Source organism: Dermacentor andersoni, chromosome 9, assembly GCF_023375885.2.
Source record: "Dermacentor andersoni chromosome 9, qqDerAnde1_hic_scaffold, whole genome shotgun sequence".
Lineage (NCBI taxonomy): Eukaryota > Metazoa > Arthropoda > Arachnida > Ixodida > Ixodidae > Dermacentor > Dermacentor andersoni.
Window position 1 is genome coordinate 96,112,854 of NC_092822.1, and position 15,693 is coordinate 96,128,546.

The 15,693-nt window shown below is 43.8% G+C and overlaps 1 protein-coding gene across 1 annotated transcript in view; it reads left to right on the top strand.

Annotated features, from left to right (window-relative positions):
* The window catches only part of r (carbamoyl-phosphate synthetase 2, aspartate transcarbamylase, and dihydroorotase rudimentary), a 184,959-nt gene that overhangs the window by 90,621 nt on the left and 78,645 nt on the right, over positions 1-15,693 (top strand). Inside the window, exons 19-23 of the mRNA XM_055069310.2 lie at positions 1,645-1,743; positions 5,749-5,850; positions 6,945-7,067; positions 8,487-8,669; positions 14,168-14,386. Of these exons, the coding sequence (XP_054925285.2) occupies positions 1,645-1,743; positions 5,749-5,850; positions 6,945-7,067; positions 8,487-8,669; positions 14,168-14,386 (726 nt within the window). The remainder of the gene's footprint in view (positions 1-1,644; positions 1,744-5,748; positions 5,851-6,944; positions 7,068-8,486; positions 8,670-14,167; positions 14,387-15,693) is intronic.

Here is a 15,693-nt window from a genome sequence, read left to right on the forward strand (position 1 = left end):
GGCCCAGTATGGCAACAGCAACAATTTCGCGGTAGTGTCAATCAACCACAGGGGTTCGACCGTTAATGCCGCTTCGGTATGAAGCACGTCGTCACATGCGGCCGAGCAAGTGGCCATTGCCTTGGCCCTCCTGGACGACGGACATGCCAATATCTTTAGCGACTCCAGGGCAGCCATCCGCGCCTTCAGCGTTGGCGCCATGTGTAAGGAAGCCTATCGCATCCTCGACGGCAAAAGCATCGCCACCCACACTCTCACGTGGTTCCCCGCTCATATGGGATCCATCATGGGAGGCCCCACAAACCTCAATGAGCTGGCCCACTCCAAGGCGCGAGGTCTCGCTTTCCGCGACCATGGAGAACTCCAACGCCGGCCCGCAGTGGTGGAGAACAGAGATCAACCGACCACATACAACGAAATTGCGCAGCACTTTTATCTCGGCAGGAGAGACTTTCCCCTTCCACACAAGAAGTTAAACAGAGTGCAGGCATTGACCCTCAGATTATTGCAAACAGGCTCATATCCCAACCCGGCTTTATTCCACAAAATTTATCCCGACACCTATGCCACTAGTTATTGCAGGCACTGCAATGACATCGCTAGCCTAGACCATATGCTCTGGCGTTGCCCCTCGTTACGAGGCACAGAACAAATCAATGAAGACAAGTGGCTATCCGCTATCAAGAGCCCCGATGCCGGGTCGCAACTACGGGCTGTCCAGAGGGCCCACGATGCGGCGGTCGGGCAAGGCCTGATTTTCCCAACGTGGGAGCGGCCCGCAGCGCGCTGAGTCGCGTACCTCAGGACCTTATTAAAGTTTTGCATCCATCCATCCATATGCTTACTAAAGAGTGACAGCATCGGGCAATATGGTTTTAGCCCGTCTTGACATAAAACATAGTTCTGCATCACTTCGGGAATTTCGCAAAGGCACTCTGGGAAGACCTGGAAAACTCAGGGAATTTGGAAATGTCAACTTGGTAGACACCCTGTTACAGCAATGCCAAGATGGCAGTGCTGTCTCAACGAAAAGCTGTGTTCACGTGGTCAGCGGTACGGTAACACTTCCCGAAGCCCAATTTCCTTCCCAATTTTGAAGACAGCACCCTCAAATAGTGACATTTTTTCAAATTTTGCTGCATATCACTTCAAAATATTTTGCCATGAGATAAAAGAAAGGTCCTAGAATTGTGGGGAAAAAATAAATCTGATTTTGAGGAAGTTTGACATTTTCATTGCCGTGTCCCCCCTTAATTTTTCGGGGTTCTTTTACGATTTTGGTGATACACATTTTTCCACCATACCAAAAGATTTGTATTATTGAAATTCTACTGTAGTATTATCTCTAAAGTAATCTCTGTAGAATACTGCCCCTGTGTGGTGGGTATCTGTAGCCAGTGAAGTGCAAATGGCGACGACGACATGCTGCTTTTATTACAAAAGCTCACTACAAAAATTCCATGTCTGAAGGTAAATGCTACACATCTTGTTCTTTCTGACTGCGAGCATGGGAGGTGTTTTATATTTCTAGTTTATGAATTATCGGCATGTTAAATTCAGGTGCACTTATATTTTCTTACTTTAAGCCCTTACTTTAGTGTAGGTTGCAAGTGTTTCAAACTGTCTTTCTGGTCTTGCTTGCAGCTTGGCAAGGCAACCATCATGGTTAACTGCAACCCCGAAACGGTCAGCACAGACTACGACATGTGTGACCGCCTATACTTTGATGAAATCAGCTTTGAGGTAAGTTGCAATTTTGGCAGGTAGTTTTCACCAGCTGTGGTGAAAACTTTCACCAGCTGTGGTGTAGCATTGGCTGCATTATGGCAGCTTAATTGCTGTGGCCAGTGGTGATGAAGTTAATATTATGAAGCGTGCTGTAGTTCAAAGCAGCAAAAAGCATGTCTGTGCAGTTGAAGATGAGAATTTGTTTTATGCAGATCTTCTGCCATTGTGATGTGATGTCCAAGATGTTTGATAGTTAATCAGTGTGCTTTATTAAATCAGTTTGCTTTATTAAAGAACATGTTTATTATTATGTGCTTGGAGGCATATATTTGTTGCAATTGGGACGTTCAGGTAGCCTTTGTTGCTGCATTGCATAATTTCATAGAGAACAGAGCCACAGTGTTGGAGCACTCTCTTAGCCACCACAACTTGTAGAGGGGCCAACAAACTTTCAGACACCCCAAAAGTCTCGCACAACAGTAGGTGCCAGCAGGCTTGGAAATCTACTTACACGCACAACTTATTTAAAGACTTATGTTATGAAGGCTTGCTACAATGGAGCCCAGTTCTAATTTTGCCTTGTCCCCCTTGGCCTGTTTTCACAACCTCTGCAGCAGGCCTGGATGTTTAATGAAATTTGACACAATATTTATTTTACCATTACAAATGCTGTATCTAGAGTTGATAATTCTGTGACAGCTATGTTTGCATTCAGGGTTTTTAAATCTGATTGTTAGCATTCATCATCGAATGGCAACACGCGCCCTTTGCATTGAGGCCTTTGCATCAGTGGCGAGTCTGAGCATGGACCATCAACCACTGACCGCAAAAACAGGCAAAAGAGCCAAAGAAAGCCATTCCCATTGAAATATGGCATTTATGTTATTTAGATAAACAGCCCAACGGATACTTAAAGTGTGCGGTTAAATTGGGTGCCAGGCCATAAAGGAGTAATTATAAATGAAATTGCAGAAAGAGAAAAAGGAACAGAGCATTAGCATGTGTGTGACCAACTGTGCCAGCAATTCCATGGGATGGGCCATGACGGTGTCCTGTTTCGGACTACAATAACTTTCTCTTTTTCCCTACTCTACCTGCCACTTCTCCTTATTTTTGTTACCCCTTGTACTGTTGAAAAATGTATGGAGCATACCAGTGTATGTGCCTCTACACTGGGCATTGCATACTACATGCACTATGCAAGAGCAGCGTAAGGTGGTGGGACAAGATGCTACAAGCTAGATCAGAACTTCCCTACATGAAGGTCGCATTAATTGTGCTTTGGGGCTCAATGGGGCATTGAACAGCGCCTCCTTTCAGAACTCTCTGGCTTATGTTAATGGAACTTGGTGGGAACAGGGTGTGCGTTGTTGGAGACACCATAGGAAAATTCCGAAGTGGCCACTGAAGCCGTTAGCACTTTGCTGCCTGCAGGAAATGCAGCAGTTCTTGGGTAGTCTAGCAAATACATTTGTTGCTATCACAGAGCATGCCTGGTACTAAAGTGTATGCAGCATAAATTGATGAGGAAAAAACATTCTTTCTGATGGTGCTAGTCCCCAAACACTTGTTTATTAAGAAGTCGAGAAGAAATACCTAAACATTAACTTTGTAAAAAAAAAAGTTTATAAAAACATCATTGTTTCATTCACGAAAAAAGAATTTTAAATGTCAAAATATAATTTTCAGGGTGCAGTATTTCAACAAATATAAACTTTCTGTTTAAATAATGTCTTGATGTATCAGAAAACATTAGTCCCGGTGACTAAGCCTAGCACAATGCTGAAGTCGACTCCCGACCACCTTTTGGTGCAAAACTCGACTCTCTGCGCGGCCGCTGGCAAATGATCCGAACCGAATGTTGTTAACACTCGGCAGACAAGAACTTCAAGAAAAGGAGGTGCAAGCTTGTGCGGCCTTATTGGAAGCACGGTTCGACGACACTTTGGGAAGGGGGATGGTCAGAGAGAAAGAGTATGGAGGTTGGGGACGGTGGAGCTATGACAAAGCAGGACAAGGCAGGGCCGCCGCAAGGTGGCTTGGAAGCATATATTGCTGGGCCTTGGTGGATCCAGGGAGTCCGCTGAGGTCCTGAGGGAGTAGTACTTGAAAGTGTCTTCTTAAATTCAGAAGCGTTAATTTGAGAGTATAGTGGCTACGGCATTGCAATAAACCCGAGAGTGCTGGATCAAATCCCGGCCATGGCAGCTGTATTTCAATTGGTGGGATGTAGAAAAACTCCTGTGTACCGTGCATTGGGTGCACATCTAAAATCGCCACGTGGTCGAAATTAATCGAGAGTCCCCCGCTACGGTGTGCCTCGTAATCATATTGTGGTATTGCCATGTAAAATTCCACAATTTAGCTTAATTTGAGTGTGGTAAAGGACAAGCGCAACGAAATTTTGGATTGCGGAAATATGCCTACCTTCAGATGGTGTGGATCATGAAAAATTTTGTGCTTGAAATACGAGTGGATGCATCCCAAAAGCTCCCGAAAACAGACATTTCTTATATCAAAGCCGAACAAATGCTGCCATTATCGTTCGACGAAGTGACGCATGACCCGGAACGCTTAGAACAAGCTCTGTTCCTTGGTATGGCCTCCAAGATCAGGCAAAAATGGGCTGGGGTTTACAACACACGTGCTAACTGCAATCTTAAAAAAGTTTACATCCTTTGGGTCTTATCTTGTCCAACAACAATAATCATCATCTGCCTTGCTCACGTTTCCTTTCTTGAAAACTCTGCGCTGGTTACTTTCCTGTCGATAATGCTGTGTCATGCTGATAACGTGCATCTGGTTTGTGACCTGGAAGGACCAAGCACGCAGCAGTGTTGTGGGGACGAGATAAGCCCCAATGGGTGCAAACTCATGAGTGTGCTAACAATGCACATTGTCTGCTGAGGTGCTCTTTGGTGGCTCTTAATAAGAAAATTAGAGGATTACCAGTCCTGCAGCTTTGCAAAGATTGCTTCAATAGTATAGGCCAGGGGTTCCCAATGTTTCAGGCCTTGGGGAAGCCCACCAGCCTTACCAGAGTGCCACGAAAAACTCTCCCACACCCATAGTTCATTATTCTTTTTCTTGCTAGTGTGCTCCTTGACAGCCTCGCAACGTTTGTTGCAATGAATCAACAATGGGCTGACTTAAAAAATGAGAACAACAGAACTGCACAAATGACAAAATCACTTAAACAAGGTAGTAAACCAGCCAATGAGGGATGGAGTCGGATTCATTTTGGCCGCTTTCGAAATCTTAGAATGCTGTTCACAGAACCCAGTTTGAGGATGCCTGGTGCAGACGAACAGTCTAGACAAAATGAAATTTTGAAAAGGACAAAGTGGGTTGAGTCAGCATGTGCCCTCTCTTCTAGCCGGGCTGCATGCTGTCAGTGCAGCCGAGCGCATACGCAGCCCACGCACCCTATGTTAGACGTAATCTGGTGTGGGTGCCAAGATGGCCGAGATGGGAAAGCCAAGATGGCCGTGGCTTCGTGTGCGCTGTCTTCCCGTGCCTTTAGCACTACAGACTGCGTAATCTCGAGTTTCAGTGACGCGTTGAAACAAGTGGCAGATGAAGTGTTCGCTCCCCTCTGCCTGCGCTCTTCACGATGGCGTCGTTCATCCCACTGCGGGTGACACTCTCAGTCACAGCAGTGGAGTGGATGTGAAAGCTTCTCAGGCTTTACTTCGTACTGTAACTGTGAAGATATCGTCAACACAGCATGAAACCATATCTTTCGTTGCCAACACTCAAATTCAGCAAACATTTTTTTTTTCTCATTGAAGTTAGTTTTATCCAACTGCCCTGGTAATCCTGAAACTTTTACAGCCCCTTCTGTGACAGAAAAATCCATTGGCAACTGTACTTATTTGCGTAAAATGTTGATTGTCAACATAACAAAATTACAAGATAACAAAATAAAATGCCAGTTTACTTTGTTATATCAAGGTTTAGCTGTAGATTAAATTTCATCTGCTTTTCAGTTTGAATTTCACTTTTCACTTGTATTTGCAGACCGTGATGGACATTTACTGCCTGGAGCAACCTGAGGGCATTATTCTGAACATGGGGGGCCAGCTGCCCAACAACATTGCCATGGATCTGTACAGGCAAAAGGTGAGCGGCAGAGCTTGACCTGCACTACTGTCAAGAGCAGTTGCCTTGATTTGCTTCATTCTTTCTTTTTTTTCCAAGTCAGTAAGGAAAAGGGAAAAGAGCAACAAAGTTACTTTCTACATTGAAATCTATTGGCAGTGTTAAAAAAATATGCCTCACTGCACCAGTGATGTTAAGCTTGTAAGTTCAATGCTTTTCACAGTGCTCACTTTCAAGAGAAACAAACAGATAAGGGGCTGGCTCATACTGCTAAATTTCTAAATCAACATTTTTTACGAATGCAAGGATGAAAATTGAGACGTGTTTTGGGGTGAAGGAAAAGGCTGATTTTTGCAGCATATAGCCGACAACAGGTAACGGCTAACAGGGCTTTAATGCTCACAACTTTTTAAGGCTGTTATAAAGTCCAAACTAGCCAGGTGACAACTATGGTTTTTCTCTCGTTATGCTGTGTGTGCATTCAATGTGTGCGCACATGTACATCGGTATTATTCAGCAAGCACGATCAAGCAAAAACTAAACGAGCAGCAGGAGTGTAGTTTGCAACCTCTGTGTGACCCATGCAGTGCTGTATGTACAAGCTGAGTGATCACACTCGCTACGCTTTCCTCCGCTTTTGTGGGCATTAACGTGCCTGTGCTTGTGGCCTGCTGAAGTCAGTCGCCATCGGGTTTGTGTAGCTCTGTTTGTCACTGTATAATAGACAGAAAAACAACTGCCTGCTCAAGCTTTGTCATGACTTGTTGCCGAGATAGTTGGTTTTGGATCGAAGTGAACACTGAGCATACGAAGGGCAGGAAGAGGAGACACACGTAGTGTGTCGCCTTGACCTGTCCTTTTTCATACATGCTGTTGAATGTTCACTATACCCGAGATGTTGTGAGGTGTGTTCTCTGTCAACCACTGTGCAACCTCTCCTTACGTAGCTTTGAGACACTGCAGTTGTTGGCTTGTGAAACTATTGAGAAATGCCTTCTTCCTTGCCATCCCTCTTTTTTTTTTTTTTTTACTTGCAAATGCGACTGGAAGTTTCACTAAATGAACTTTATGTCAGAGCATATTCCATTCTTCTTTTTTTCCTTCTTTAATTTTAGGCACGCATCCTGGGCACGTCTCCGGAGTCGATTGACTGTGCCGAAAACCGTTTCAAGTTCTCCCGCATGCTGGATTCCATTGGCATCTCCCAACCACAGTGGAAGGAGCTCACCAACTTAGAGGTGGGACAAGGGAGCCCATTTTGGTTCCTTTCTTTCTTTCTTTCGCACACCAGTGAAAGGTTTGTTTGTAGTCTTTGCGTCCACCATGACCAAAGAACTGTGCACATGAGGCATCTGCCTCTGTACCTCAGTGAGTATATTGAGATAACAATGTCATGCCCTGTTTAAGTGGTGCGGCCACATGAAACTCCCTCTGAAGATGGAACATGTTTCTAAGAAAAAGCATGCAACCTCGCTGCTTGTGAATGAATTTAGCGGAGGCCTGCAGCAAACGTAATCCCTCCCATCATTCGCTGGATAATTGGCCTTCTGTTATTGTCCCTCTAGGGTTGCATAGCTAGCACATGTGTTCACTCAAAGAGAACTGAGAGAGAGTTAAAATGGCACTAACAAAAACTCGAATGATGCTGAAATTTTGGACATGTCTTGGAAGAGCTACTAGTTGTGTGCCAATCGGTGTCTTCGCTACTTGATTTTGTGATGCATAGGAGTGTAGAGACAATCTGTCAAGTCATGTTTTCAACTAAAATGCCTCGTGTATATGTCACTAACACTCTTAAGTCTCTGAAAAACAAAATTGCATCTGAGAAAGATGTCATCGGGGAACATGAGGCTTGAATTCCATAATCGGAACAGGGTACTTTTTGTTAGTTTAACATAAACATTGACCAGAAATTTGTGTGAACAAGGAACTTCGGGATTCTGTTGTACTTCTGTGCACACGCGGTGGTCACAGGCTTGTGCGTCTCCACTTTTCTCTGCATTTAGCTTTAGCTTCCACAATGTAGATTTGGTGAGACAGTGTCTATGCAGCATATAGAACCCATACAGTGAAGCAGCCAAAGCAAAAGGAGATAGAGCATGACCATGACTCGTAAAACGAGTTGGGGACAGTTGTGAAAAACATGCATTGACATTTCACAATCTGTACAGATCCGTTGTTATGGACCTGTTCACATCCTGAGACATCAGCATGTTGTGTAACTGTACACATACTAAAATGTCAGTATGTTGTGAATTTGTAAAGATGTTAAAAACATCAATGTATGCTTCTGACAGTGTCAGTGACCTGTTTTGCTAATGATTCCTTTACTTGACCAGATAATGTTTGTTGCAGCCCTTCATTAATACAAGAGCGTAACTATGCGTCATGCGATAAAACAAACTAGAGATGACAAACGGAGAGGAAAGACCTCAGGAGCAATGATAGGCAACCGTTTGTGTTTCTAGACTGCAAAGCAAAATGCTTTTAAAATATTCTTATAGGAAAAGTTCCATAAAGCAGTGCTTTTTGATAACATTTAGCAGCCATAGCAAAGTGGGACAGGGCTTCTGTAAAAGGGCATATAGCAAGGTGCATGACTTTGTTCTTGGCACTGTTCGTTTCTCGATCTCTGCCTCCCTCCATTCCGGGCACAGAATATCAAGTCATTCTGCGAGGAGGTTGGCTACCCGTGCCTGGTGCGCCCCAGCTATGTGCTGAGTGGAGCAGCCATGAATGTGGCCTACTCCCATCGCGACCTCGAGGGTTATCTCAATGAGGCCAGTGCTGTCTCCAAGGAGCACCCTGTGGTTATCTCCAAGTTCATCTGTGAAGCCAAGGTGAGCTGTTAATCTGGGGGAAAAAAAAACTATTTTGTGAAGCCTCATGATTTCGTGTAGCAATGACAGTGAATACCGTACCTGCACTATTCTGAGCTGATCCCACAAATTCAGGAGGTCAGAAAAAGACGATTTTCCTTGAATGCAAGCCGACTAAGACAGGGAATGACAACACCCACAAACGACAAATGACTCTTATTAATATCCAGCACCAGCCGCACACTTGCCCCCGCTCACTGTAAGCACCATCACTAATATTTTAACCAAGTGTGGTTAAAATATTGCGCCATCACGGTGAGCTATAGTGTTGCACGGCTCTGGAAGTTTAGAGCAATCGGCACACTACTGTTTTGTGGTAGTGGCACACTATTTTTTCCAGTTGCCACAGCTCCTAAATAAATCCTCAAATCTAAGCCAATCTAGGAGTTTTGTAAATCATGTTTAGCCTAGATCCAAATAAATGCGGTATGCTGGAATACTCGCAGAACGAGTGAATGAACGATCAAACCATTTACTGGGCGAGTTTGGGCACAAAAAAAAAAAAACAGTACTTAAATGACTGCTGCTGTTGCGGCACAGTTGCTGTGGCACTCTGCTGCTGAGCATGAAGTTGGGGCTTTTATTTTCCCAGCGTATGTTTTAGTATTCTACCACAATGGGGTTGAAGTGAGAGAACCCTTGTGTACGTTTTCAACTTGGTGCAGATTAAAGAGCTCCTGGTTGTCAAAAATGTATCCAATTCTCGCCACTGTGGTGCTCCTCAAAGCTTGTGCATTCCTTTAGAACATTAAACCCGGTGATAATTTTAAGCTGACTGCTCAAGACTATGACAGTGGCAAGCACGGTCAGCAGTCGTTGAATCGGAACTGGAGCAGCTCTTGGCCATTTGCTGCGTACACGATGCGGAAATTTCTTGATAACATGTGTACATCATGGCAAACATTTGTGAAGGAGCAGGAAGCATGGTGTTGAAGACACTCTGAGCGATAAGCACACTATGTGCGTAAACATGCACAAGTAATGTGGCAGATTGCACTTAAAGGGACACTAAAGCGAAACAATAAATCAGTTTAGACTAATGAAGCATTGCTTGAGAACCCTGCAGGCAGTCACTAAAAAAAAAGTTTGATTATTTGATGAGAAAATGAAGGTCCAAGTATCGGTATTTGAATTTCACGCCGAAACCCCAGCACCGGTACGTCAGCGTAACATCAGGTATTCCAAAGTATGTTTTCGCATTTGGGCCGCATTGGCTGAATAAAGGTTTCCGAAACTTGCCATCTTTAATATTTGATTCCTTTAGAACACAACGTAGTCGATCTGTACCGCTATATATAATTAGTAGGCCCTAGAAGATGCCATCAAAATCCAAGACGTCACAGCCCCCAGGTGCACGAACTTAAGTAGGCGTCGTCACCCGTATTTCGTTCTTGCGCTTTTTCTGGCTTAACAAACGTCTTATCGTTGTAAGAGCGGTGTCTTTGTTGTTGTAGAACGGTTATTTACTGATGCAGAAGAAATCATTTTTCACTTTAGTGTCCCTTTAAAAACTTGAAATAATATTGCGCATCAACAGTGATAAGAAAAACAGCAACCGCAAACACGTAACAAGGCAAAAGTCAAAAGGACAAAAGTTTCCTGTGTCGTCTGCTTGCTTATACTCATCCCCATTTATCATTTTGCTGGATAAGTGTTAGCATTGGGCAGCTCTAGATCGTCCCTGCTCATAACGTCAACCCAAGGAATGTTAGGTGATGGAGTAAACCGTCGTTATAGCAAAGTCACTTCCTTCAAAATATCACTTTGTTTGAAGCTTCTCACTTTCTCAAGTTACTATGACTCTCCTATAGCTCCTCCTCTTTGAAGAAAAAGCTGCATATAAGTCAGCTTCCTGTCCTGGTGACTTCGTTACATTGAGGGCTTACTGTACCCAAAGTGTCAAACCAAAACTTTTTTCGTTACTGTTTTCGTTTTGAGTAAGGGTGTGCGAATACTCAAATATCATTTAATTGAATAGTGAACATTCGAATAGTTCGACTCAAGAATTAAATATGTACTATAGTTGAACCTGGTTATATCAAACTCGCAAGAAAAGCGGCCTTCAATTCAATCTAGGGCATAATTCGATGTAAGCCTGCTAAAGAATAGGACGTCATAAAGGCTCATACCATGTGTAAAAGTACCTTACTGATTAAACTAGCTAGTTTCATGTGAAATAGTCCTGTATCTGCTGTTTGAGCAACTTCGCTGCCTGCGACAGCACACATTTCTCCACACTGTCCAAGGAGTGGGGCAGCTGAGGCCACAACCTTCCACACTCGCACAGAAGCACCAGACTAGTGCGAGTGCACCAATCACCTCAGAGGATGTGAGCAAAGGGCCCTCGTTGCTTTTCCTATTGTGCCCGCTTTCACTTGTGTTCGATTTCCCATGATCAAGCTTTCCCGTAGTCATGACACCATGATGCACACTCACAAACTGTCAAGAAGTCAGACGTCACTGCAAAGAAGTCCGACGTCACTGCAGCGACGTCCGACTTCTTCTCACGGCACTCGACTCGATTATGATTTCGAGCATCGCAGTGAAAAGCAATTTCTGCTGCTTCGTACTAGCCGTCATGGCAATACTCCGGGAGAAGGTCCACAAGGCTCAGACACAGTTGAGCGAGAAAAGCAGCGAGACAACTTGCATGACGGGAGCACTAGAGGCTCTGATTGGCTGTCAGGCTCACTATCACTGATATATCAAGTCAGTGGCCCAGTAACACTTTTTCACTGAACGGCCTGTTGTTAATTGGTGTTAAGGAAGAGGGGAATAGCTGTCATTTGCAGTCATACTGGAAACAAACAAGTATATGGGCTCCATTCTTTCAGGTGCTTTGCACACATCACAGTCTGGCAAGTCCGCACGTCGAACACGATGCAAATAGTGTCATGGTAACACGGCACCTAATCTGCCTTTTGATATAATGCTCTGAAAGCCGTACTTGAAATCACGCGAAGACTGTGTGTATTTACCACTGAGGTAGCTTAGTTGAGCAGGAAATGCATGGATGAAAAGCTCCAGGAAATGTGGGCAACCATGAACCAAAAACCGTTTTCTTCCTTTCAATTTCGCTTCAGAATTTTGTTCAGTTTCGGGTCAAGCAAAAGTATCTTCTTTTTTTCGCCGGTTTAGTTTTGGTTTGATAGCCTGACTGTACCTCGTTAAGCAAAATATAGTTTCCAATCACACCACACTCATATCTGATTATACAGTAAAACTTCAGTATTCAATCTCGATTGATTTGAAAGTCCAGTTAATTTGTAGAGTTTATGCATTATGATTTATATCATATCACTTAGAATCCATGCAGATAATTTATAGTTTTCAGTTGTAGCCTATGAGACCTTCATGTTGCAAAGCAGGTATCTCGGACCTGATGTCAGAAATATGGCGGCCATTATGTGTTTCCAGCACCTGCAATTGCCTCTTGCACTTCCAGTACATAAATCCATGGCCTTCAAGATCAGACTCCGAGAGCACTTTTACTGAGGCTGCTATTCAGACACCATCGATTGAGCAAACACTAGATTTTGCGATGTGGGTGCTGATAGGCCGTACAGCTGTACAAAGTGCCTATGTAGTGTGGTGGTGCACATTAAATTCCTGTTTATTCTGATCTGGCTAGCAGACTACCTCTCCCTGCCCCCTTAAAAGAAGCAAATCATCATCATCAACAACTGGCCACTTTTGCTTTTCTGTTTCCTGTTTTTCTCGTGTACATGCCAGATGCACCGCATGTGTTGTCACATTTTCTCCACTGCCAGTGTGTTGTACTACTTGTTCGAATCCCAACTACGTGACAAATCTCGATCATGTGCATGGTTCAGCTAGTGTACGAAGATGGCTGTGGGAGTGACAGGCGAGGCTTCATCAACTACTGGAACATAGTGGCAGCATTGAAGACATTGTACGCTAATGTGGAATGCGAAGTCACCAACAATGTGCCAGTAGACAATGGCAGGGACAATAAGGAGCAGGAGTGCGGGAATAAAAAAATTAAGAATACGAATCGATCATGTTCGAGCGTTTCGATTACATTGTCAGCGATAAAAACTTGGACTGCTAAGCCATTATACTGAAAGATTATGTGTTTAACTTATGTTAACTTGGAAAATTGAGGAATTCTCGCTAGCATTCTGTCCTCGCCAACCTGTGCCTTATTCTGCAACATCAAATGCCCGTAAATTCACATGCATTTGACCCTGTGCCAGCGGTCACTTGTCACATTTTCTGTCAAGGAATAAACTCAGATTGGGGGTGCCATTGCAAAAGAGTGCACCCGCACTCTCCACTAACCCATGCCCCTTGCTACTGAGAGGTTGCCTTTCCCACAAAGCTTAGACGTCCAGTGGCTAAGCATGCTCTTTCGCCAGCAGAAGGAAGTTATTGCATAATTAATAAAGCACAAAACCAGACATATATTGTTAAAATCAAGTGCTATGAACCATGTTTTCTCCCACACAGCCAGCAAGATATTTGATTTGTTTGAATATTCGTATCCAACCGAATATACTAAAATTTTCGTATACCTAGTTTTTTGATCAAATACAAATATTAAGAATATAATACTCAATAATTTGAAAGTTTTTGAATATTCGCACACCCCTAATAATGAGCCTATTTGTGCACCTGCTTTAGTGACGATTATTAAGTCTGTGAACATTGTTCGGAGCTTTGTTGAACTCTGAGAGGTGCATGATTAGCAGGCTAGGGAACCTGACCTTTGTGCAGCAAACTACTACACCAAACAATCCTACATCAGGGATCACTTTAAGTGGTCCTGCTACATAAAAAATAAACTTGACATACTTGTAGCATACAGTACTGACCTTCTTGTTCTCCTTTTATTTTATTTTTTTGGTAATTAGAAGATCTGCTTAATTTGAAGAGATTTTTCACGGCCCAGCATTTTTACTGTGTTTCAATAAGTTTGTGTTTTTCAGGTCAAGACTATGTACAAGTTGAAAAAGAAGCTCTATGATGCCTTAATCTCTGATCTCGTATTAGTGCTAGAGGTTTTAGTTTCAGTTTAGTTTCATTGGGTGCTACCTTGACCTCCTGTTAGTGCTCTTCAAAAATTGTTTACTTGCCTCTGAATTCATTTTGTACTCAATGTTATCTTTTCATCAATGTGAATTGTATGCTTTGTTAGGATCTGTGGCAATGCTTGCAAACAGCTATTACATATTTGTGCAATATGTGAAGACAATTTTTTTATTGTTATGTTTTGTTTGTAATTTGCCTGCTGATTGACACGTTTTGCCTTTCAAGCCCTCTGTGGCTTTGGCAGGCTTGTATGTTATAACTGCTACTTGTTTGGTAATGAAGAATTATTAATATTACTAATAATAATTTTAGAACTTCATTGAGAGTTGTGCCACATTGGAAAGGGGTTCACAAAATCACTTGCCATCTGACATGAGTCTGACACGAGTCGCGAAAACTGCACACAGGAAATCGACGTGGACGCTGTGGCCAAGGACGGTGTTCTGGTAGCCATGGCAGTCTCTGAGCATGTCGAGAATGCCGGTGTGCATTCTGGAGATGCTACGCTCGTGACTCCACCTCAGGATCTGAACTCTGAGACCCTCGCCAAGATCCGCTCTATTTGCCAGGCCATTGGCGAGGCACTCATTGTCAGCGGACCATACAACATGCAGCTCATTGCGAAGGTGAGTTGGGTCCTTCTGGTGAGACTATTTAGATTACATGTCAATGGCTTCCATGGCGGAGGCGAGATATGTTTCATGTGTAGGCATGAAACAAAGCTTGCCGAGGAACGATGCAGCGTGTGAAATTTTGGTTGCTGTTATACGTTGGTTCTACCAACAAGGTGACAGTGCTACAAGGGTGTTTTAATAATGGAGCAAGTCCATAAAATGAAGTGTCTGAAAAGAATGTTGGCCGTCTTGCCCAAAAGGGCAAAGCATTGACAGCAATATAAGGTTTAGCCGTGCGCTTGGAACTCCTTGGGTGGTGCTCTGTGTGACATTTTGGTGCGGTGCAGCACGCAAGGCAACTCCTGCTGAGCAGGAGGAACAACCACCCGGAAGCTACCGGGCAATCTCACAATGCTTGGCGGATGAGCGCTGCCAGTGGCGTGACAGATGTTGCACGTCGATGGTGCACAAGATGAGACTGGCGCAAAGCTGTTGGCGTTAGTGCCCAGTGAAATATTAAATAACCTTAGCTTGACATTTGCTGCCCGTTTCACTCAGAACAGTGCGTACACACGGCAGCTCAACAGGAATGCTAGTGTGCTTACGGTGGCCTGTGCACAACACCCATGCCTGCAGCAAAAAGCAAAATGCTGCCCTGGCTTCGCCACCGAGGTGATTGAGTGTAGCATTGATTGTGTGACGGCTTTGCTTTGTTTTGGCTGCCAAATTCACTTTGCGTCTCTGGAGAGCATCCTTGGACAAGCTGCGCATGCATTGTTGAGTAGAACAGCATCGCAACAAGGGCCTTGATGTGCCTCGAGCTTCCATATACAGTGAAATCTTTAGAATCCAAACTCAAAGGGCCCGGAAAAGTTTGTTAGAATGAAGCAGTGTTCGAATTAAAGAAAGCTCATTGCATGGAAGTCTTACGTGCAGCGCTGCATTAGACAGCGCATGCGCACTGAGCTAACACAAGTGATGAGTTTCGGAAGCGTGGCTTCACTGCAGCTAGACATGTGCTGCCCAGGTATGACCAAATTAACTGTTGCAAACACTTCTGTGTTTGAACTATCGGGCACTTTTGTACATATAAATGCACATGATTTTGACAGGACCGCAGTGTCAAAATAAACCGAAAGCTTTCATTATGTGGGTTTGTACTAACCAGATTCCGCTGTTATTGCTACTGTCACAATAAAATTATTTGGCTGCTATATACTTCGTCTTGAAGTCTTGATTGACATTCTGCTTTGCTCCTTGAAAAGAGTAACACGTGGCAAGTGTTTATTGTGTTTCAATCCTTGATGTTGTCACATGCC